This window comes from Danio rerio, chromosome 1 (genome assembly GCF_052040795.2).
Source record: "Danio rerio strain M-AB ecotype USA chromosome 1, GRCz13ab, whole genome shotgun sequence".
Lineage (NCBI taxonomy): Eukaryota > Metazoa > Chordata > Actinopteri > Cypriniformes > Danionidae > Danio > Danio rerio.
This window is the reverse complement of record NC_141021.1, coordinates 24545108-24570821: the sequence shown is the minus strand read 5'-3', so window position 1 is coordinate 24570821 and position 25714 is coordinate 24545108. Positions and strand designations below refer to the sequence as shown.

The 25714-nt window shown below is 34.6% G+C and overlaps 2 protein-coding genes across 7 annotated transcripts in view; one reads left to right on the top strand and one right to left on the bottom strand.

The window, feature by feature from the left end:
* The window catches only part of pds5a (PDS5 cohesin associated factor A), a 485752-nt gene that overhangs the window by 136810 nt on the left and 323228 nt on the right, over nt 1-25714 (top strand). The window lies entirely within an intron of this gene.
* si:dkey-92j12.5 overlaps nt 1-25714 on the bottom strand; it is an 82538-nt gene that overhangs the window by 19781 nt on the left and 37043 nt on the right. For 3 of the 6 annotated variants that reach the window (XM_087237135.1, XM_087237133.1, XM_087237136.1), the window contains exons 19-30: nt 19697-19895; nt 18969-19100; nt 16572-16841; nt 15978-16155; nt 12064-12162; nt 9013-9078; nt 8870-8929; nt 3606-3780; nt 3233-3441; nt 1848-1939; nt 1384-1429; nt 47-124 (exon numbers count right to left, since the gene is read on the bottom strand). In XM_087237135.1, coding sequence (XP_087093261.1) covers nt 47-124; nt 1384-1429; nt 1848-1939; nt 3233-3441; nt 3606-3780; nt 8870-8929; nt 9013-9078; nt 12064-12162; nt 15978-16155; nt 16572-16841; nt 18969-19100; nt 19697-19895 — 1604 coding nt within the window. The remainder of the gene's footprint in view (nt 1-46; nt 125-1383; nt 1430-1847; nt 1940-3232; nt 3442-3605; nt 3781-8869; nt 8930-9012; nt 9079-12063; nt 12163-15977; nt 16156-16571; nt 16842-18968; nt 19101-19696; nt 19896-25714) is intronic. The other 3 variants (XM_087237138.1, XM_087237134.1, XM_087237137.1) reach the window with 2 other exon arrangements.

Here is a 25714-nt window from a genome sequence, read left to right as displayed (position 1 = left end):
AGGCAGGCAGATGTTTGGTGTCGAACATTTGATCTCGCTGTTTTACCTGTGATAAAACTGAATGTTGATCTTCTCCGATCATATCAATATGCACGCTGGGATATATTTCAGGACAGCTGTCCATCTAAACAGATAAAACTTATATGAGATGTAGTAAGAGACAGAAGACTTGAAGCAATGCAGAAGGTTAATTTAAAAGTAGTAATAAAGTATAAATATAAAGTATAAAATAAAGAAATGAATGAATTTGTCAGAAACATCTAGCCTACAATGCAAATACACTGCCTGTCCAAAACAAAATGAAAAGAAAAAAAAAACACCACCTGGATTTAATTAAGCAAATAAATAAGAGCCTCCCATTGGATAATTACTGCATAGAAGATTAACCGTTCACTAAACCCTAACTGACGCAGAGAGTAACTTCTCATTTCTTAAAAAAAGCATGTCAGAAGAGTCATTCTGTGGTCATGGAAAATATATTAATCTGTTTCAAAAGGGTCAAACTATTGGCATGCACCAAGCAAAAAAAATGGCTTGCTGAAACTACTAAAACTGGGTTAAGATCTACCCAACGCATTATTATATACATCTATAAGGATTGTCAGGAAGCACCCATTTTTAGACAGAATCAAATAAATAAATCAAATAAGGAAATAAATAATTGAGTGAATAATTGAGATTGGCTTAATGTCTGATCCAATCAAATCGACAAAAAAAAAAAAAAAAAAAAAAAAAACAGTAAAATATGCTTAATAGTGAATGTAAGATCATAGAGCCCAGACCTTAACCCTATTGAGAATCTTTAGTGTGTCTGAATGGTAATAAATATTGTGATATTGTACAGTATAAGCGCACTGAATTAATGCAATGACAAATGTGTCCCATAATTAAAGCTAAAAGCAGTTCCATGAAATACTATAGTATATGACTTTTTTGGACAGGCGGGGTATATTGTAACAAACTTGTTTTGTTCATAATGAACATTTCTTGACCATGATTTTATTTGTTTATCGAGAATAGCTTTACTTTTAAATTTAAATGAATGTGTGTGTGCGCATAGTGGAGGAATTTCCTTAATGTAGGGTCAAAATGCCCACATGAGGGTAGTAATACTCTTTTATCAAACCTGTTATTTCCAAAAAATACTGTATAATGCTTTTCATGAGGATTTGATTTAGGGTTAGGGGATAGAAAATACAGTACATTATGTACATATATATATATATATATATATATATATATATATATATATATATATATATATATATATATATATATATATATATATATATATATATATATATACACACACACATGTATATATATATGTGTGTGTGTGTGTGTGTGTGTGTGTGTGTGTCTGTGTTGGTGTGGCTCCATTGCCTCCTTTTCTGGCCCCGAAGTCATTTGTTTCTGCACAGCTTTATTCCTGATGAAAAAATAATATTTAACCATCAGAATATGTAGCATACACACACACACACACACACACACAAATATAGAACAGTAAATTGAAAAGGGTTGGAGACCCTTTAAAAATGCTTCTAGTTAGATTTTCAAATTTCAAAATATTAATAATTATTACCATAAAATATGGGTAAATGCATTCAAACTGGTGTGAAATCTCTTTGTTTTAAATGTTTCAACATGCTATCTTTGTTTCTGATTAAATAAAAAAAAATTAAAAATAGTAACACATATAAGCAATCTGTAATGTATTAATGTACACCTTTTGGAAAGCTGCTTTAGAACAATGATTATTGTGAACAGTGCTATACAAGTAAACTTGAATTGAATTGAACTGAAGACAGCCCATGTTTGTCTGCATGCACATCAAAATGTTTCACCTTGTGAGCAAAATTCGGACTTTAGCTGGAGCATTGTTGATGATAGCTGTTGCATTCTGATGACTGCGTCCATAAAGCACTTGCCCATTTATCTGCAAAATATTTGCATAAATAAGATGAAGATGAACATTTGATAAACCAAATACAGTTGAAGTCAAAATTATTATCCCCCTTTGAATTTTTTTCTTTTTTTAAATATTTCCCAAATTATGTTTAACAGAGCAAGAAAATTTTCAAAGTATGTCTGATAATATTTTTTCTTCTGAAGGAAATCCTATTTGTTTTATTCCGGCTAGAATAAAAGCAGATTAATTTTTTTTTTTATCAGAATGATTAGCCCCCTTGAAGCTCTATTTTATTTTCAATAGTCTACAGAGCAAACCCTTGTTATACAATAACTTGCCTAATTACCCTAACCTGCCTAGCTTACCTAATTAACCTAGGTAAGCCTTTAAATGTCACTTTAAGCTGTCTTAAAACTTTTAAAACTTTTAAAATGTCTTGAAGAATATTTAGTCAGATATTATGTACTGTCATTATGGCAAAGATAAAATAAATCAGTTATTAGAAATGAGTTATTGTAACTATTATGTTTACAAATTTGTTGTTAAACAGAAATTGGGGAAAAAACTTAAACGGTGAAGCTAATAATTCAGGGGAACTAATAATTCTGACTTTAACTGTATGTCACATTTTATTCTTTTGTTAAAAGATGAAGAGAATACATAATCATGCAGTAGTATCAAAAGTGTTACAAAAAAATCTGTATCTATTTCACGAACTTGAAAAAATATTATTAATCATAAAAAGGATAAATGAATAAATGACCTAAATTAAAGTGTAAAACAACCATTGTGTTATTTCCGGTTAACAATAATGAGTAGTTGACACATTTTATGAGGAACCAATTCTTATAGTTGTCAACAGTGTACTTAAAACTATAAATTATGGTCATAAATTATGGTTCATAGTTCACCTCTTTGTCATGATCATATTCACTATTCACTAATAAATAATCTAGCTGATAAGCTCAAAACTGATATTTTCATTTTTTATTATTATTATTAATTCAATAAATTGTAATCATTTACTGCTTTTGTGCAAACCTACAGTGGCTACCAGCATTAATATCTGTATTTTTATAGACTCTTATACAATAACATACTGGAAAAAAAGGACTAAAAAAGCGTGAGTTTAAAAGCAGAAAAGTTTGAAGAGCAGAAAAAAACAACATTGACAGCCCAACTTACAGCACTACACCGCCTCAACGTCTCTCGCGGATCATGAGAAATTAATAACCAACATGTACAGCATGGAGTCTTTCACTTTAATGATCAAATGAAATGTTGATGTTGTTCAGTCAGAGTTGCGGAGGTCGTTCTCACCTCCAGCAGTTCATCTCCTACTCTGACCCGACCATCTGCGGCAGCCGCCCCGTCTGCTGTGATCTCTGACACGAACACACTCATTCTGCCACGCGCTCCATCTCTGTTTCCTGACAAACACAAGCCCAGTCCAGAGCCGTGAGAGCTGCAGTCCAGATCAAACATGAGCAGCTCTCCAGGCAGACTGCCATACCTCTGCTGCATGCGGCCTACACACACACAAACATGTAACATCGTTTGGTATGTTTATTAAGCAGTTTTACTTGTAGGGATGGCGCAGTGTAATATATGAGATTTCAGCTTGGACTGTCTAAAGGGAACATTTATTTAGTTCACTTAATGCAGGCAAAACCTCCAACAGAGACAAACTTACTCCAGTATGAGGTCTGCTCCTGCCCGCTGTGATCATGGGAAGTCTCTTCTGGCAGTGGCGGTCTCTCTGGAAGCCTCTGCACTCCATCTGTTTGTGTCTCGTCTGGCCTACAGGGTAGTTTCAGGAGGGAAGGAGCTGAATGTGGAGGCTTCCCCAGCTTCCAGTCTTCTGTACGCTACAAAAATATATATAAAACCATAAAAACTGAAACCTGAAAAAAGCATTTGCCACATCCTTTGCCATTATAGTACCACATGGCTAAAAATGCCAAAGTATTTTTTTAGCAAAATCCTGATTGGGGAATTAACTTTTTTTCTTTCTTCCTTTATTTTGTTATCTAACAGATCAAAATTGTGCACTTATTTCCTTTGAGCTTCGAAAGATCTGAAAGAAAAGCTGAATTTTACTTAATGTGCAAAAAGTGTGATGATAATAATACTGTAAATGCTTCAAAGTACATTTTTTAATCATTTTTAATAATCGTATGTTGCACTTGTACAATTTTGTTTTCAAACGTAGAGTGCTTGATTAAAATAATAGTAATCAAACATAACGATAATAGCAATATATGTAATGCATATACACTCACTGGCCACTTTATTGGGTACACCTGAGCAACTCTTCGTTAACGCAAATTTCCAATCAGCCAATCACATGACAGCAACTCAACGCATTAAGGTATGTAGACATGGTCAAGATGACCATGATACTGAAAGAGCTGCTACCTGCTATAGGAGAACCTCTTCTTAACATTATTAACTCTTCTTTATCTATAGGCCATGTTCCAAACTCTTACAAGCTAGCTGTTATTAAGCCTATTATTAAGAAACCGCAACTAGACACCAACAACTTAGCTAACTATAGGCCTATTTCAAATCTTCCATTTATGTCTAAAATACTAGAAAAAGTTGTTTCCACTCAATTATGCTCTTTTCTGCAGACGAACAATATTTTTGAAGTGTTTCAGTCAGGTTTCAGGGCTCACCACAGTACAGAAACCGCCTTAGTGAAAATAACCAATGATTTACTCTTAGCTGCTGACCGAGGGTGCGTCTCGCTATTAGTTTTACTTGATCTTAGTGCGGCATTTGATACCATAGACCACAATATCCTCATAAATCGCTTAACGTCTACAGGTGTCCAGGGACAGGCTATACAATGGTTTAAGTCATACTTAACTGACCGCTACCAGTTTGTGAATCTTAATGGACAGCCTTCACAAATCTGCCCAGTAAAGTATGGGGTGCCTCAAGGATCAGTTTTAGGCCCTTTACTGTTTACAATTTATATGCTACCTCTGGGAGACATTATTAGAAGACATGGGATCAGCTTTCACTGCTATGCAGATGATACTCAATTATATATTTCGACTAAACCTGACGAGACGTCTGAACTTTCTAAACTAACTGAGTGTATCAAAGACATCAAAGACTGGATGACCAACAATTTTCTTCTCTTAAACTCCAACAAAACAGAATTGTTACTTATTGGGCCTAAATCTTGCACACAGCAGATCTCGCAACTCAATTTACAATTAGAAGGATACAAAGTTAGCTTTAGCTCTACTATAAAAGATTTGGGTGTCATATTTGACAGCAATCTAACTTTTAAAAACCATATATCCCATGTCACTAAAACTGCCTTCTTTCATCTGAGAAATATCGCTAAATTACGAAATATGCTATCCATCTCAGATGCAGAAAAGCTAGTCCATGCTTTTATGACTTCGAGACTGGATTACTGTAATGCTCTATTTGCTGGCTGCCCAGCATCCTCTATTAACAAACTTCAATTAGTACAAAATGCAGCAGCCAGAGTTCTGACCAGGTCTAGAAAATATGATCATTTAACCCCAATTTTATCCTCCTTACACTGGCTGCCTGTTAAGTTTCGTATTGAATTTAAAATATTACTTCTCACCTATAAAGCTCTAAATAATCTAGCTCCTGTTTATCTAACCAACCTTCTGTCTCGCTACAAACCAACTCGCTCTTTAAGATCTCAAAATTCAGGGCTTCTGGTAGTACCTAGAATAGCAAAATCAAGTAAAGGAGGTCGAGCCTTCTCTTTCATGGCTCCTACACTCTGGAATAGCCTTCCTGATAACGTCCGAGGCTCAGACACACTCTCCCAGTTCAAAACTAGATTAAAGACCTATCTGTTTAGTAAAGCATACACTCAATGCATCACCTAGCGGGTTCCACACTGGCTTCTGCATCTTGCTTATATACACTATGAACAGCAGCTACGCTAATTATTTTCTTTATTCTCTATTTTCACCTGGGGATACTTATCCCGAGGTCCTCAGATTAGGCGGAGTCACTGATTGGATCCAAGACCAGCGACGTGATGATCCCAAGGATTCCATATCCGGGACCAGGCCATATCCTAAGCTGCTGCTGCGCTGATGGTCGTGGGGAGTGGAGAACATGAGTCTGATTCCAGCGACGCTCCAGGGACAGACGAGTCTTCGCTGAGGCCATCTTCCAGCCTAAACCACGACGAATGAAGTTCTGCACAAGACTTTTGGCCAGCGGAGAAATTAAAATGGTCGTGCCCAACTGAGTCTGGTTCTCTCAAGGTTTTTTTTCTTCACTCCCATCAGGTGTAGTTTTTTTCCCTCTCCGCTGTCGCCACTGCCTCGCATGGTTCAGGATTGGTAGAGCTACGCATCGATGAATTGGCTCTTCAGTGTTTGAACTCTCAGTAATGATTAAATCACACTGAACTGAGCTAAACTGAACTGAACTTAAACACTAAAAACTGAACTACACTGTTCCAGTTACTGAACCACACTGTTCCAGTTACTATGACCATTTATGTGAAGCTGCTTTGACACAATCTACATTGTAAAAGCGCTATACAAATAAAGCTGAATTGAATTGAATTGAATGATCTGCTGCAGTTCAAACCGAGCATCCGAATGGGGAGGAAAGATGATCTAAATGACTTTGAACATGGCATGATTGTTGGTGCCAGATGGGCACAACCATCTCTAGGTTTTACAGAGAATGGTCTGAAAAAAAGGAAACATCCAGTGAGCGGCAGTACTGTGGGCACAAATGCCTTAAGGATGCCAGAGGTCAATGGCCAGACTGCTTCGAGCTGATACAAAGGCAACAGTAACTCAAATAACCACTCGTTACAACAGAGATCTGCAGAAAAGCATCTTTGAACACTGAACTCTGAACATGTCCAAGCTTTAGGTGAATGGGCTACTGCAGAAGAAGATCATACCGGGTGTCCCTCCTGTCAGCTAAGAACAGACAACTGAGGCTACAGTTCGCACAGGCTCACCAAAATTGGACAAAAAAAGATTGGCAAAACATTACCCGATCTGATGAGTCTCGATTTCTGCTGTGACATTCGGATGGTAGGGTCAAAATTTGGCATCAACAAAATGAAAGCATGGATCCATCCTGCCTTGTATCAATGGTTCAGGTTGGTGGTTGTGGTATAATGGTGTAAGGAGTATTTTCATGTCACAATTTGGGTATATTAGCACCAATTGATCATTGTGTCAAAGCCACAGCCTACCTGAGCATTTTTGTTGACCATGTTCATCAGGATAACGTGCCATGTCATAAAGCGCAAATCATCTCAGACTAGTTTCTTGACAAAGAGTTTGCTGTGCTCAAATAGCCTCCACAGTCACCAGACTCAATGCAATAGAGCACCTTTGGGATGTGGTGGAACGGGAGATTTGCCTAATGAATGTGCAGCTGAAAAATCTGCAGCAACTGCTTGATGCTATCATATTAATATGGACCACAATCTCTGAGGAATATTTACAGTACTTTGTTGAATATATGTCATGGAGGATTAAGGCATTTCTGAAGGCAAAAGGGGGTCTAAGCCATTACTAATAAGGTTTACCTAATAAAAGTGCAATTAAAAGGTCAGCGAGTATATGAAATATAATGTAATAATTTCATTAGATTATAAAGTCATTATCAATTTAATTACTGCTCTAAATTTATACTTCAACTTCCAAATCACAAATGTATATAAATAAATAATAAATAAATAAATATATATGACTATAACATACGTTTACTAGAAATAACATTTGAATACTTTAGGTTTGCCATAAATGCTTATCAGTGCATTTGCAGTACACAACTTTGGGATTTATAAATTCCTAATTTAAATAATTTATGTGGTGAAATATAGGATGACTATACTTTTTTGTCTTGCTCTAACACACAAACTACACACTCCCACTGGAAACGTATACGTTTTTAAATTTTTTTTTATCATAGTTATTACACAATAATTGTATATAAAAAATTTAAGTATTAGCTAGTTGTGTTTCAGACTTCATGAATACTCATGAATAAAAAAGCTTGCTGTTTGGATTTGAGTAAGCAAATACTTAAAAGGCTAAGATACTTTTTTTTTTTTTTCAAATCAAATCAAATCATTTTACTGTCACATCACCAGCAGCACGTGTGCTGTGATGAGTAAAGAGCTTAGGTGCTGGCTCCAGAGAGTGCAAAATACATAAAGTGCAAATATAACAACAAACAACAGCATACTCCCAAAAAAAAACAGGACAATGTAAAATTGGCAGCATTGACAGCGATATGTACAATGAATAGGTGTACATTATATTTTGTTGCGGGATAAAATTCCTCAGGCACACATTGTGTCATTTTGCTTTATTTTCACACATGAATTCACCTTCAATTGACCTGAACATTGAACATTTTGGACTGGTTCTCCTCAGGGTCAGATTCTGGAAATGCTCGATATGTTACATCTCAGTTTAAAATGAATTCAGCTCTTGGTGGACATATACGTTATGACATTGCTTATGGATGCAGAAACAATGTCACAACAGATACCCACTGTTAGATGATCATAAACATGACCACTATCTGACCCTGAGGAGATCCACTCTGTAAAGTCTTCTTTAGCACAATACATTTAATGAAATTCAGGTCAAACGGTTATAAATTTGTGCGTGAAATTGCAGCCGTTTTTGTTTTGTCATTGTCATCCTGTAATATGACAATAAGATATCTTCTCCAACTTGATTATTTAAGAAATAAAAAGCTAGACACTGCATCAGTTTGTGTTACAACGATTGCTGCTAAACAAATAACATGCCAGAAACATTTATGACTGTAATAAATATCTTGTCATAAGCTACTAATATTTGCTGCTTAAACCCAAACAGTGCTTTTTGGCCAGGCAGTGTCTGTTATTTAGATTATCACTAGGCAAACACACACACACACACACACACACACACTACAAACCTTGAAAGGAATGGGACTGAAGGGAAAGGTTGGGGAGAGATTATTGGGGATTTCAGATTCCTAAAGAGGAGATATACATTTATATTAGTGTATACACCAAACAAACACTTAAGATACACAAAACAGCATCTGCAAAAACACACCTGATGATTTTGAGAATTTGTTTTCGAAATCCTGTCATCTTCTAGGTAGTTGTCTGGTTCTGAAAACTGGGTATTAAACAAAAAAAATAATAAATGTTTTATTGTTTCATTATAAAGTCAGAGCTGCCTCTTGAGTATGGGACAAATTATTTTGACATTTATCATTTTGGTCATAATTGTAATCACGACTGATTAAAATAATTATTAATGACCAAAACACTTTGAAATGTAAATATATATTTGAAATATTCAGTTGAAGTCAAAATTATTAGCTTTCCTGAAATATTAGACCCTCTGTTTATTTTTTCCATCAATTTCTGTTTAACGGAAGATTTTTTTTCAATACATTTCTAAATATAACAGTTTTAATCCCTCATTTCTAATAAATGATTTATTTTATCTTTGCTATGATGGCAGTAAATAATATTTTACTAGATATTTTTCAAGATACTTCTATACAGCTTAAAGTGACATTTAAAGGCTTAACTAGGTTAATTAGGTTAAATAAGCAGGTTAGGGTAATTCGGTAAGTTATTGTATAATGATGGTTTGTTCTGTATACTATTTAAAATAAATATAGCTTAAAGGTTCTAACAATTTTGACCTTAATTTTGATATATATTTTTGAAATATGGGACTATATCTGAAGCATGGGACAAAGTAAAAAACTAAAAGTTCTCATAATTTGATAATTTATTTGATCATTCAGTTGCTCACCATAAGCTAAAAGATGACTTCACAAGTGTGTGTTCTGCTCGTCTCCAAAGCTAAGTGCATGCACAAACAGCATGAGTTCTCTTTAAGGGTTTTAAAAACATGAATGAATCAATTAGGCAATAATAATTCAAACACGTCCTATGCTGCACGACTTCACTAATTTCCACATAAACTGAGCTTTGTGGAGGATTGAATGCAGACTGCTTAAAGAGGGTGGGCTATATATGATATAATAATAGATTTTAATTAGATTTTTTCATACTCGTTAAAGGCCAAAATGGAAATTTAAAATCTGATTAATTGCACAGCCGTTTTGAGGATACTTTGTCTAAATTTTTATAAATATGTGGTAACACTTTAGTTTTAGTCACAATTCATGTTATCCAAATACACAATTCAAAACATTGCCTTATTCCCTGCCTATTATTGCAATAACTGCTTTTTAGTAGTTATGAAGTATGATTTTATTCCACATCCCTACTCCTACACAAAACCTAAACCCAACCATAGCAAATATTATTAATTAGAAGCTTATTGAACTAATAACCTTAGTTAAAGGGGTGTCCACAGTGTAATTTATGGGGTTGGTTGTGTTTATAAGATGTAAAGCAATGTGTGTTCATGCTTCATATGTAAAAAAAACATTTTATTTTTTCATATATCTTACCTTGATTAAATACAGCTACTCAGCTAACATGAAAACAACAATATTTCCTAGTACCTCTGAAAGGCCCGCCCTTAGGAGGCTCTGATATGTCAGCTAACATAAAGTTCTGTGATTCACAGATCGCCTTCACAAGCACACGCTTTGCCTGTGCTGCGTAAATACTGTCAGTCAGAGTAGCTGTTAGCCTTAATCAGGCAGAAAATAAAAATGATGAACCTCATGCCTGCTTTCTAAAATAAAATCTAACAAGTGTCTATAACAAGTGAAAATAGGGTGTGGCTCCTTTAGGAGAGAATCGCCATTTTATGTATTTTTGTGTGTGAACACTCATTAGACACATGTAACAGGAGAACCGCATGTGTGGGGGACCAATGTTTATTCTTACTTTTATTTTTCTGTAATATACAGTGACACTGATGACAGTAGAATAAAGCACAAGATGTGGAATGCAACACGTGTGGGATTTGATTTTCTGCTGCAACACGAGTTATAGTGGAGCTATCCTGTATTTTTTTTTACATAACTCAAAGTGTCACATGTCTTTTACATATATTCGGAATAAGCATGCGTAAGTAATATGAAACAATCACATATCTTTTTTGTTGTCTGAGATGTAGAACGCAGGTAAAGCAGCCAGATAGAGAGACACTGCATGTGCTGCTGAAGATTGTGTGTGTTTACAGCTGTTTGACTGATAAATATGAATTTGTAGCTAAATTGTTAGTGGTGCCAAACAGTATTTCTCATTGTTTACATCGTTGCTACAACATACCGTTTACGCTAGACACTGTGCATGTGATAAATCAGTTTTAACAAATTAAAAACATTTACACATTGTGGCTTACAATCCACAGCTTCTGCTTGTTGGAGCTGCTCCTTTGAGGAGTTTTAGCCGAATCCAGCACAGAACTGGGTGAGATTCTGGAAGCTCTCCTTTGTCAAATGCTATCTATATATTTTATAATTATCTGGAACATAATTAAAATTAAATTAAAAGCACTTCTCTCGTTGTGTCCTGTTCTTTTGGAAGCCCAAAAACAGAACCAGAAGAAGTTTTGTGGAAATAACAGCATTTAGATTTCATTTTAGCTTTCTCTGCTATAACATTACAGCGCCTCTCACCATGGCCCTTCGCTGCGTGTGGTATATGCGCTAGGTAAATGTGTGTAACCTGAAAGGTTTATGATCTCATTAACCCAATGTATTTTTTTGTAGTCCCCAAACTTCGTTCGTTGTAGGCTTTGCTAAGCTAACCCTGTAACACTGCCAATGTCTCCCTTTGCATTGAATTTTGAGCATCTGGATGTTTTTTATGTTCACACAGCTACATTAGCTATATTGTTACATAAACCAAAGTTTAAAATATGATATTGTAGTGGACCAACCCTTTAATAGTTTGTTAATGGCATGAATTGTGACTTAAAATAAATAAAGTGTAACTAAGTTTGCTTTTATTTAAAATGCAAGACTTCTTGTTTTGTAATAAAAGAGCATTAATGTCCATCTTTAATTGCAACCATCAGATCATATGAAAAAATACATAAAATCAGTCCCTAATTCTCCAGAATCTAAAGCAGTTAAACTGCCCCAGACTGTGTTGGTTTGGCACTGAAAATAAGTATTAATAAGTCATGTGCGTTATATGTGTGCATGTGTCTGTGTGTTACCTGAGGACTCTGCACTAGTAGTTCTACTCTGTCTCCTGCTCGACGAATCGCTTCAACGGCTTCTTCATGAGTAAAATCACTCACATCTATGCCTTGAACCTGCAGACACACATTAAAAATGTAATGCGTTTCGTTATTTTTCCAGAGTTTCTCATTCCTTTCAGTCTACTTCTACCTTCAAGTCAACCAGTCAACAGATTTTTCTTTAATCTAGTTTATTTAGGTCAGATTGATGCATTAGCTTATTATGACCAGCAGATGGAGATCATCATACATCATCTAAATCTCATTACTGTGAATCAACACTAACTAGTCTCAGCCTCAGGCCATCTGATGTATATTCCACACATAAATAGCAAGAGCCAAGAAAAATCAGCATGTAAATCAATATATACATTTCAAACTTGTATGACTTCTGCGAAACACCAAAGCGGAATTCTTGACGAATCTTCTGCCTGACCTTTTTATTTAATGAAAGTTATTGAAAATGTATGCAAAAGAAAAAGAAAAAAAGAAAAGAAAAAGAAATCATAACCATTGTGCAAAAGAAGTACACATAGGCATGCCTTTAAAAATGATACTTATGTGGGAAATAAATACATTAAAATAACATTCTTGTAAGTGTAAACGTAATGTAATGCTTTCAAACACTTATTAGCATGTTAAATAGCATAGTAGTTCATTAATATATTATCTGCAGCCATATAGGTTTTGTTAAAATACACTTGTAAGAACATTTTGTAGCACGGGTGGGCAAAATTATTTGAACAATTTTTCATATTCCAGATTTGTTCAATTAGAATTTAACCATTTAGAGCCATAAAAGTCTACAAAGTCATCATTACGCTTTCTAAACCTTAAAATTGAGCTGTAAAAAAGAGATTTAGGTCATTTAAAAAAAGCTAGGCTTATTTTACTGTTAATGTCACACAATCATGTTCATTCACAGAATTTAAAAAGGAAAGCCTTTAGCTTAAGTAACAGAAGGCATGGGATAACATTAGGGATGAAGCTCTTAGGAAATATATTTACACTAATTATTGAGGTAAAAAGTGGTTAAAACAACAACTTAATCATGTTTTGAAGACAAACAAAGGGCATACTTTACATAACATGGCAGTGAATCAGATCTGAATCATTTTAGTAGATGTTCATTCTACTCTATTCTATTAATTATAAAATATTAATAATACTCTTTTGTTTTTGATTACGCTTATTTTTAATTGTACATGTACTTATTATATTATTTATATTTACAAAAAACCCTATGTTACGGTACTTAAACACTATATTACCTAACCTGATCATAAGTATGCTATTACTTATTAGTCCTTATTTGTTACAATTATACAAACTACAAATGATTTGTTTCTATGTTACAGTGTAAATATATACCTGTGATGAACTAAACATTATTACTTACATAATATTGCTATAGGGTTTGTTTTCAGGAATTGCATGTAATTATGCATGAATTTGTTTTATTACTATAGTAAGTACATGTAACTTACAAAAAGCACTGTAAAATAAAGTGTTACCAAATAAAGTGCAACTTTTATTTACGTTTACAGTTGAAGTCAGAATTATTAGCTCCCCTTTGATTTTTTTTTCTTTTTAATTATTTCAGAAATGATGTTTAACAGAGCAAGGAAATTTTAAAAGTATGTCTGGTAATATATTTTCTTCTGGAGAAAGTTTTATTTGTTTTATTTTGGCTAGAATAAAACCACTTTTTAATAATAATAATAATAATAATAAATAACATTTTAAGGTCAAAATTATTAGCCCCTTTACGCTATATATATTTTTTTTCGATAATCTACAGAACAAACCACCGTTATACAATAACTTTTTTTTTTTAATAAACTGGGGGGCTAGTAATTCAGGGAGTTGGTACTTTTAAATTTGTTCTGCTCATAATTATTTTCTGCAAATTTTTGTACAAATAGTTGTCAAGACTGCTGTGTTATGATTCTGTTTTGTGTCATTTCAAACAGTATTTCCATTGAAAGCCTGGTTTCACAGCTCACACATAAGCAGAGCATGTTTTTTTTTTTTTTACCTCTGCCAGGTTGGAGAATTACATACAGACAGAAGCAGCCACTCATACTGCATTAAAGCCACAGAACTGTTTCTGCTCAAAACACAGCTGCATTAACTTCAAAAGTGTATTTATATAAAATTAAATAAATTAATTCTATGTTTTACATTTACTCTATGACAAAAAAACAAAAAACACAAAACCATCATTGGGATTATTTGACCATTTCAAAGGCCTGTTTAAATGAACTTTCAATGCACTTCATGTAATTTACATTTATACAGCTTGCTATATTTGAAGTCAGAATTTTTAGCCCTTCGGTTTAATTTCAATTCTTTTATATTTTTTCACCCATTTCTGTTTAACAGAGATTTTTTCAGTACATTTCTAAACATAATAGTTTTAATAACCTTTTAATACTTTTAATTTCTAATATTAATAATAATAATAATAATAATAATAACAATAATAACAATAATAATAATTAACCACACCCCACACCCCAGCTAATTGGCGTAAAAGAGACAGAGTGATGAAGCCAATTATGATATGGGGATGGTTAGGAGGCCATGATGGACAGAGGCAAGTGGGCAAATTTGGGGTTTTGGGTTTAAACCCCTACTCTTTTTCAAAAGGACATCCAGGGATTTTTAACAACCACAGAGAGTTAGAACCTCAGTTTAACATCCCATCCAAAAGACGGCACTCACTAAGCAGTATAGTGTCCCCGTCGCTATACTGGGGCATTAGGACCCACACAGACCACAGGTTGGGCGCCCCCTGCTAGCCTCAATAACACCACTTCCGGCAGCAATCTAGCTTTACCATGCAGTCTCTCATACAGGTACTGAGTGGGCGCAGCCATGCTTAGCTTTAGTGGGCGACCATGTGAGAGTTGCAGAGAGCTAGCTACCGGCTATTTCTAATAACTGATTTAATTTATCTATGCCATGATGACAGAACATAATATTTTACTAGATATTTTTCAAGATAGTATTTGACTTATAGTGCAATTTAAATCCTTAACTACATTAATCAGGTTAACTAGGCAAGTTAGACAAATCAACGTATAAAGATGGGTTGTTCTGTAACCAAAATTGCTTAAGGGGGCTAATAATATTGACCATAAAATGCTTCTAAAATTAAAAAAATTATTTTTATTTGCTAAAATTAAACAAATAAGACTTTTTTTCAGAGTAACAAATATATTACTGGAAATACAGTGAAAAAATTTCTTGCAGTCACACTATTTTGATGGTCCATTTGTTGAATTTAGGTTAAATTGCATTTGCATGCCAACTAATTCTCATTAGATTATAAGTAGACTGTTAGATTGGGGTTAGGGTTAGTGTAAGTTGACATGTACTTGCAAAGTTTCTTATAGTCAGTTAAATGTTGTTGAATGTCTGTATTAACAGATATTAAGCAGACAGTCTACTAATACTCAACTGGACCATCAAAAAAAGTGTTACCTTCCTTGCTACAATAAATATCATTTGGAAAATATAAATAATAAAATATATAAAAAGAGGGCGAATAATATTAACCCAAACTGTATATAGTATGTGTGGAACAGTAAAAAGGAAACACAGTCGCATCTCAGTTCTGCCCAACATAAATTCGAGCATGTAACAGGCAGACAGCTCTTGGGCGAGAACACCTGAAAAGGTGCAACAATGGATGACACTCGTGTGTACAGCACACAAGCTGTGGTTCAGCTGGGTGTGACAAACACTGCCTGTGTGAAAGCACAACAGGTGCCAAGTGTGAACACACTCAAAGAGGCAGATTTCTGGCTAGAGTGAGCGCTGAAGTAGAACAGATTTTATAGAACAGATAGTTCAGATCTACTATTTAATAAAGATATGCACACCTGAAGAATTCTGTCTCCTTCTTTCAGAGTGCTGTTGTGTGCGGCAGGACTGTCCTCTGCGATGTGTTTTATGAAAATGCCTCGTCTCATTTCTCCATTGCTCAGTCGACTACCCATACCACGACCTCCGAAAACACTGAAGCCAAGACACGTTCCCCCGGCCCTTGATAATTTCACTCTAGGAAACAAACACCATGAGTATTACACTCAAAAAAATGATGCTGCTTCTTCAAACTACGTATGTAAAATGAGCTGAAACAATTCTTGAGTTTTTTGGGGGACAACTTAATAGTTTTATGTACCATCAGCATAAATTTGTTAAGTTAACTTAATGTATTTGGGTTGGAACAACATAAACGAAATGTGTGGATTTTTTTCAGTGTACTACATGAGAATGCTGCACTCAAAAAGTGCTGTTTGTTCAAACTACTTATTTAAAATGAGCCGAGACAATACAATTCTTGATTTTTGTTTTTGCGACAACTTAATAGTTCAATCCACTTAAATCTGTAAAACTTAATAAGTTAACTTAATTCATCTATGTTGTCCCAACACAGATCGATTGTGTGGAACCCATCATTTTTGTTAGCTCACCTCCTCGGCTGAGTCCATGATGTATGATCCCTCCCATGTGTCTCTTTTTCATCTCTTTGTCTGTCTTTTTCTCTCTCTTGTTCGTGTCTGTTCTCACTCTGTAAGGCCGGTTTTTCATTCTTCACCTTTTGGTCTCTGTCCAGTCTTTTACTATTCTCCCTTTGTTTTATTGGGCTGTGCTCATCAATTCTTTCGTTCTCTTCTTCAGCTTGAGTCTTTCCATTCACTCCTTTACCATCCACCACACTCTGCTGCTCTGAAATACATTCTCTAGCACAAAGCAAAGATGTATTAGCACGCCATATATGTCACCCTGGACCACAGAAGCAGGTTTATGTTGCACTGGTACACATTTATCAATAAGCACAAATAAACTGAATGGGTCAAAAATGTAGATTTTTTTTTATTAAGAAAAGTCATTAGAAATAGCGTGATGATAATGATCCATAACAATATGTTGTAAATTACAATCAATTTTTGATTAGCAATGTTTTTCTGAACCCTCAGATTCCAGATTTTTAAATAGTTGTATCTCATCGCAATATTTTCATATCTTAAGACATTATACAACAATGGAAAGATTTAGAAATTAGATTCAATGATATGTAGGGCTGCACAATATATCATTTTAGCATTGATATGGCAATGTGTGAAAACACAGTATCACATCGTAGGACAAGTAAAGTGGAGTCAGGATTATAGTTGATCATACAAAAGTGCAAAACACAAGAAAACTTGTGTTTTAAGGCCTGTGTAAACATTTTAAGCAGGTTTAAAGCTTTTGTCAACAAGGGTAATATTATGCTTGTAGCTTTAAAATGGATTGTCATTCATTCATTTTGTTTTTGGCTTAGTCCCTTTATTAATCAGGGTTCGCCACAGCAGAATGAACCACCAACTTATCCAGCACATTTTTTACGCAGCGGATGCCCTTCGAGTCACAACCCTACACTAAGAAACAACCATACACTCTTGCATTCACACACACACACACACACACACACACACACACACACACACACACACACACACACACACACACACACACACACACACACACACACACACACACACACACACCACAGGCAATTTAGCTTATTCAATTCACCTATAGTGCATGTCTTTGGACTGTGGGGGAAACCGGAACAACCGGAGGAAACCCATGCCAACAAGGAGAGAACATGCAAACTCTACACAGAAATGCCATCTGACCCAGCTGAGGCTCGAACCAGTGACCTTCTTGCTGTGAGGTGATTGTGCTAACCACTGACCAGCCTGGTCACCTTTGTTAATTGTATTTAATTATTTACACAATGAAGAACATAAAGCTTCATTGTATTTTATTTGATTTTTCATCAAATATCATTTGTATATTTGCTCTACTTGTAATTTGCTGATTATATTTTATGCGCTGCTTTTCAAAACTTATGCCAATCAATCTAAAATGATTAATTAAATTATCTTGAGAAAAATTGCAATATAAAATTTCAATATCGCAATGTACCTTTTTTGAATATCATGCAGCCCTAATGTTATGTATAATATAAATCTCATTTGAAAAAGGTTACACTAATGACTAATTTTATTTTTTTTAGGTCCAGGGTGACATATTAAGGCACAAATGCAGTCACTTGTGTAGTACGTTTTTTTTTTTCCAAAAAGCTTATATTATCATTTATCCCTAAATTATGCATTTAAGCCCACTTTACACCTGGTATGCATTTTGGTCAATCAGATCACAAGTTAACAAAGCATTTATATCACCTTAAATCACTGAGGTCTGATTTACAAAAATTGTGTAGAAACCTTTCTAAAAGTGAACCTACACCAGAATACATGTTTATTCAGAGTTTTTGAACAGCTGTTGTCCTGTAGTTTTTTACAGATTTGGAATGTGGACTTTTCCGCTCATATTTTTTGCTTATATGAGATCCCTGGTGTTTTAATCCATCTCTTTTGTTCTCTTAATTTATTTGCAAACAAAAAGCACAATGTTCAATTACCAGTCCTGATTCCAACAAAAACACACAGTATTTAGTGCATATGGGTCCATATAATATTATGTTGTGTTATTAGCAGATTAGCAATGTGCTATATTCTGTTATTATTTAGGGGTGGATGAATGTGGCTAGTACACTTAAATGACAAGTCTACTTGAAGACAGGTAGTGGTCAGGGAGGAGGTGGGTTTTTATGGCTGTCCACTTGTGATGGAACTGAAAAATTGTAATACCAGGTGTATAGAAAGTTTATTACCTAGGTACATTTTAGCACCTGAAATGCACTATGATCAATTATTAACTAAAACCATATTTGTACCTTTTGAACTATGACAGTTTCTGTAATGATTTTTTAAAGGAAGTGTCAGGAACAAATCAAAAATGCTCAGATTCCTTACAGTGGTTTAAAAGGCAGGTTCTGTGAGTGTCTGTGTTGGACAGCAGCAGGTGTGTGTATTTCCATTTCCTCCTTTGATTTGGAATAACTGGCTCTGTGCATGTCCAGGAAGGCAGCAGGTACATACATCACACTGACACACCAAAAGCACAAGAGAAAAATAAAATCATGGATTTGCCCTCAAAAAAGAGACTTAAGATCTTTTTAAAAGTCCAATTAAGGCAACCAGTGAAATGTAAATATAATCTTTTTTTTTCTTTAAAATTGCTTAATTTTCGTTTATTTTATATTATTTAATAACTTTACATGAAAATATTTATAAAGACTGAAGTACAGCATGTCTAATGTTTGTAATCAGAAAAAATCATTTGATCGAATGTGTATAGAAGACATTTATACAGTTATAAAAATGTTTTAAATAAATGTTTTTCTTTAATACACAACAAAATAATTGGTTATTGGCAACTTTGAATAACTGATCATTTAAAATATTCAATCTGAAAACAGCTCAGTTTAAACTATAATATTTCAGTTAGCCCAGGCCTTCTTTTAAAAAGCACAAACATGCTCCTGACCCCAAACATTTGTAATATTAATAAAAATCTCTGTTAATACTAAATATTCTGTATTTTTCTCTTTATTATTTCTCTATTTGTTCATAGAGTATTAAACTATTATTTCAATGGGGTGTCTCCATAAAACATGAAAACCCAGTGTGTTTGTGAGCACCTGAGATCTGGTCCGATCAGTGAATGTCTGCGCAGCATGGCTCTGGCTTGTGCGTTGGTCAGGTTGGTGGTGGATTCTCCATTGAGGGCAACTATTCCGTCCCCCACTGCCAGTCTCCCATCTTTACTAATCGACCCGCCATGAACCACAGAGCGGATTATTATGCCTGAACCATCCCTTAAAGCACTCACTGTCATTCCTACACACACAGACACACTCCTGTCATGCACACAATTGTCCCAGGGCATGTGATTGTTCTGTCACAAGAGATTACTGTATTTTGTAATTTGTAATATCCCTAACCTATAAAATTCTGGCTGATTATTAACTGTTTTACAGTAAAACATTGTAAATAGTTTAACTCAGTTGTTTGTCTTGTCATAAGCACTCATAGTGAAAAAAGCTAATTTTGTGTTCAATAAACAAACAATAACAGTGGAAATGTTCAAATGCTTTTTTATAGCCACAGCTTTACATTATTTGCTTGTACAGAATTAGTCTGGTCCACAAAACCGTATGTTGCATCAGCATGTTTCTGACAAGTGTTAAAAGTATTTCAAAAGTCTAGATTTTCTGTCAAATATGTCATGTTTCATAAAGACTGTAAATATATCAAACATATTTTCGATGCATTACAAAGATCTTTTTTCAACATTTGTATTTTTGCATCCTTTACAGGTTTCTAAATAGCTGTATTTATGCAAAATATTGTCCCATTCTAACAAATGACACAATAATGGAAAGCATACTTATTCGATATATACAGTTAAAGTCAGATTAGCCCCCTTTGAATTTTTTTAATATTTCACAAAAGATGTTTTAAGGTCAAAATTATTAGCCCCTCTAAGCTATATATTTTTTCGATAAAACAAACCATCGTTATACAACAATTTGCCTAATTAGCCTAACCTGTCCAATTTACCTATAGTTAAGCTTTTAAATGACATTTAGAGCTGTATAGAAGTGTCTTAAAAAATATCTACTAAAATATTATTTACTGTCATCATAACAAAGACGAAAAAAAATCTTAGAAATTATTATGTTATTAGAAATGAGTTATTAAAACTATTATGTTTAGAAATGTTTTGAAAAAAACTCTCCGTTAAACAGAAATTGGGGAAAAAATAAACAGGGGGCTAATAATTCAGGTGTGCCAATAATTCTGACTTCTATATATACACAATTCCAAATACAATGCATAAAACCACCTTCTTCAACTTTGACATTAAACCGAATGAAGAATAATTTTAATTAAACTTATGTCAACATGATGGGGTAATTTGGAGACTATGCAAAAGTTTGAACTGTTGTTCTTTAGTTCTATTATAGATTGATATATTGCCAGCGTACTGTCAAATGTTTGTTCAAATTTCTGCATTGATTGAACATCCCAAATCTTTATGCCAAACATCTGGGGTTGCCCCATTATTAACTTTTGCTCCAAGCAGCAAAGCTTCATAACAACGCTTTATCATTGATTTCAATCTATTATCGAGTAGCACCTTTTTTGTTGGGGTAGGATAATAAGAGAATCCAGGGACAATATGTTACTGCACAAAATGTCTAATTTGTAAATATTAAAACAATTATTTGGGGGTAATTTATTTGTAGTTTTCAGCTGTTCAAATCATAATACCTCCTTTTCAAATGAATCTTTTATAGTGGTTATACCAGCATCTCTCTACAATGTAAAACCATCGTCCATAATTGCAGGTTAAAAATATAAATTTCCTTGTATTGGCGCTATAGGGACATTTTTTTCTGCTTTCATTTTTTGTTAATTCGTTAAAACAAGCGGTAGCCTGGCAAATGAAATTGGTGGGCCATCACTTAAGGTTAAATGATTCAATGTCTTACCAGACAGAATATGGATCATTTCTTACTCATTCAAAAAGATATCGAAATTGGGTGGACAACATACAACCTAATATCCGGAACTGCAAGACCTCCTTTATTTCCAGGAAGATTTTTATTCTTGATTTCTTTCAGTTCCAAATGAAGGAACTGATATCTCTGAGCACCTACCATTTGTGATAACTGATGCTACTGGACTTTCATACATTATCCTAACCCATCGTAAAAAGGATTCACCCACCTCGAAACAATTCAATGTATAAAACAAAAAGTCCCAGGTCAAATGCCTTTTCAGCATCCAGGGAGATTATCATACTATTGAGGTTTTGATGTTGTAATAATTGAATAATATTAAGCAACCTTCCCGTATTATCACTAGAATTTGATCAACTTGATTGATTGCAACATTTCAACTTGATTGATTGCAATGATTGATTTCAACATTTTTTTCTAATGTCAAAGCTAAGCATACTTATTCCAGTGATTTGAGGCTTAATAGTGATTTCTTGGTCCAGGGTCTCATAAAGCTTATCAGATCACCATTCCCAGCTAAAGTGTGTCTTAAAGGGAGGAAGTTTAACCATATCAGATATTCCTCTTTTTCAAAAGGACCAATTGGAATATCATCTTCCATTTATTGGCGTTTATACACTCCATGAAGCCCTTGGCCTCCTTTTCAAAGCAAATGTGTGACTGTTCCTAAGCAGCAATAAAATTGTCAACGCACCACGTAGAGTCAGTGTGTTTGAGAGGGTCTTTAAACCCCTCACTCACCTTCATGGTATATTAAGTGGTGGCTTTGACTCCGAGTTGTATTAAAATCACAGCGTGTGCCTTCAACAGTTCATTTTACGAGAATTACGCTTAGCTTATTCTCTACATAATGAACTTCAAACCGTGCCGTTGACATCATTGTGGGTGTAAAGTGACTGGCTGGCTTTGTAGCGTTTCGAGCTGTTATAAATCTGTCTAAATTGCTCTCCGCTTGAATAAAACACCCTGCGAGCCTATTTTAAATATAAAATGCAGCTGATATGAATAATTAGGAGTTCGTGCAAAGAGATAAGGCATGCGTTGTAAATACACACGAGAGTTAACATGCAAGGAAACACACAGCAAACACAGAAAGAACACTATGGTCGTAAAGAATTTGAGATTCAGTGCAGTTTTTATTTTCAATTCGATCAACCATTTATCACGCTTCTTGTTGGAACAGTCAAATTACAGTACAATCATAGTGCGCTAGTTACAGCAGTGCACATCTGACCATGTAAAGCACAGCACACAAGACAGAAATGACACAAGAGAACAAAAGACACACAGCACATCACGATTTATAATCTCTAGCCCATCGTCCAGCAGAAAGAACTAACAGTCTCGTAAATAACTAACAGTTCAAAATAAAGAAAAGAGAAAATGCTGGAATTGATGAATTAAATAGCACTCATGCAGAGCTTTGTGTCTAAATGGATGAATATTCATCTGAATAAATACTTGATCAAAGAGCAAGCTCAAGTTTTAATGGGAAGCCGTGGCTCAGTATTTTTAAGATTTTGTGAGCGAGTGAGATGCTGTAGTTGCATAAACACACAGCGCAGGATGAGCTGAGGCCACTGGAAGAGCTTCAGGCCAGTTGACAGCACTGTCACTTACTCTATTGACTCTCTGATGCATTCATCAAAATCAGTGGGAAGTTACAGTAGCTTGCGTAGATAAAGTTTTGCTAAACTTGAGAGTGATTTGTGAAGATCGTACATGCAGAGACAGTATCAGAAATACTTTATGATCAAATATCTTAAGAGTGAATTTTTAAGTAGCTTTTCTGGTATCATGATGCTGGTGAATTGCAGAGTTTGTGCAAAAATTTCTTCACTGCTGCTTTCACACTGCTGTCATTTTTCTTTTTTGTCAATTTTGTTATGAAGAGGAAGATGCACATGACATATTTACAGTGCATATGGAAAGTATTCATAGCACTTCACTTTTTCCATGTTTTTATGTTACAGCCTTATTCCAAAATGGATTGAAATAATTTATTTCCTCAAAATTCTACAAACAGTACCTATAATGACAATGTGAAACAAGATTTTTTTTTAAATTGTTGCAAATTTATTACAAATAAAAAATCTGAAAAATCCCATTTACATATGCATTTACAGCCTTTGTTGATGCACCTTTGGCAGCAATTACAGCCTCAAGTCTCTTTGAATATGACGCACATTCCTCTTTGCAGTACCTCTCAAGCTCTATTAGGTTGTATGGGAAGTAATTAAGTAAGTAAGTAAGTAAAGGTTTATTTATGTAGCACCTTTCCCAGACATTGAGTCATAAAGTGCTTTACAATAAGAGAAAACAAGTAAAAGAACACATGACAATAAAAGAAGGCATGTTAAAACAAATTAAAACTAATTAAAAATTCAAATACAGAAACACTAATGCTATTAATTAAAATCTTGACCAAAAAGGTGTGTCTTTAAATGCTTTTTAAAAAGTTCAACTGATCCCAGAGTTCTCAGTGCAAGCACGGTCATCTTTAGTCTTAAGACGAGTTCTGGGAATGGCTAAAAGGTCTTTGCCAGACGACCTCATAGATCTGCTACATGAGTGACAATGTACAGCAATTTTCAGATCTCTCCAAAGATATTCAATAGGATTTAGGTCTGGCAAGGTCTTATTAAGGATGCATTGCTGCATTCATCTTTCCCTCTATCCTGACTAGTATTCCAGTTCCTGCTGCTGAAAAACATTCCCACAGAATGATGCTGCCACCACCAAGCTTCACTGTAGGGATGGTATTAGCCTGGTGATCAGTAATGCCTGGTTTCTCCAAACGCAACACCTGGCATTCACTTCAAAGAGTTTAATTTTAGTGTCATCAGACCAGAAAATTTAGTTTCAGATGCCTTTTGACAAATTCCAGACTGCTATGTGTCCTTTACTAAAGAGTGGTTTCCTTCTGGCCACTCTACCATACAGGCCTGATGGGTGGATTGCTGCACAGATGGTTGTCCTTCTGTAAGGTTCTCCTCTCTTCACAGAAGAACGCTGAAGCTCAAACAGAGTGACCATCTGGCTATTGATCACCTCCCTGACTAAGCCCCTTCTCCCCCGATCACTCAGGCCAGCTCTAGGAAGTGTCCTGGTGGTTCCAAACATCTTTCACTTATGGATGATGGGACCACTGTGCTCAATAAAACTTTAAGAGCAGCAGACATTTTTTTCTGTAACCGTACACAGCCTTGTGCCAAGAGACAATCATGTCTCAGAGGTCTACAGACAATTCCTTTGTCTTCATGCTTGGTTTGTGCTTTGACATGCACTGTCAACCCTGGGACCTTATATAGACAGGTGTAAGCCTTTTTAAATCATGTTTAATCAACTAAATTTACCACAGGTGAACTCCAATTAAGCTGCTGAATCATCTTAAGAATAATCAGTGGAAACAGAATGTACCTAAGCTCAAATTAAAGCTTCACGGCAAAGGCTGTCAATACTTATGTATATGTGATTTTTTTATTTTTTATTTTTAATAAATTTACAACAATTTGAACAAATTTTCACATTGTCATTATGGGGTATTGTGTGTAGAATTTTGAGAAAATAAATTAATTTAATCCATTTTGAAATAAGGCTGTGACAAAAATTGTGGAAAAAGTGAAGCGCTATGAATACTTTCCAGATGTACTGTACCTCTGGATGTTCATTATTAGGTGTTTCCAAATTATTTTATGAAAAACCTTTGTGGCAAATAAATCAAGGTACTGAATCACGTTCAGATTATTGTATGTGTGTACAGGTGCAAATGAGTAAAATGTTGCAGGCTGCAGTTCCAGAAATGGCCAGCAGTGTTGCTAATAACAAAGATTTCAGAAATAAGCCACTTTAAGCGCATTTAAGGATTTACAGGTGTCAGTGTTTAAATACTTTGATAATGATTAATTATTTTACTTATAATGAAGTTCATATACTTAATAGTTTGGTGTTGGTAAGGTTTTTAAAAGCGTTTTTTTTTCAATATATATATATATATATTTTTTATATAATAGGAAAATAAATAAATTTAGCGCTAGGGGCAGTAAAAAACAAAGAGTGCAAATCTAACTTATTAGCCTGACATGGCCAGCAAGAAAGAAAGAAATACTGTGCCATTTACACATTTGTTAT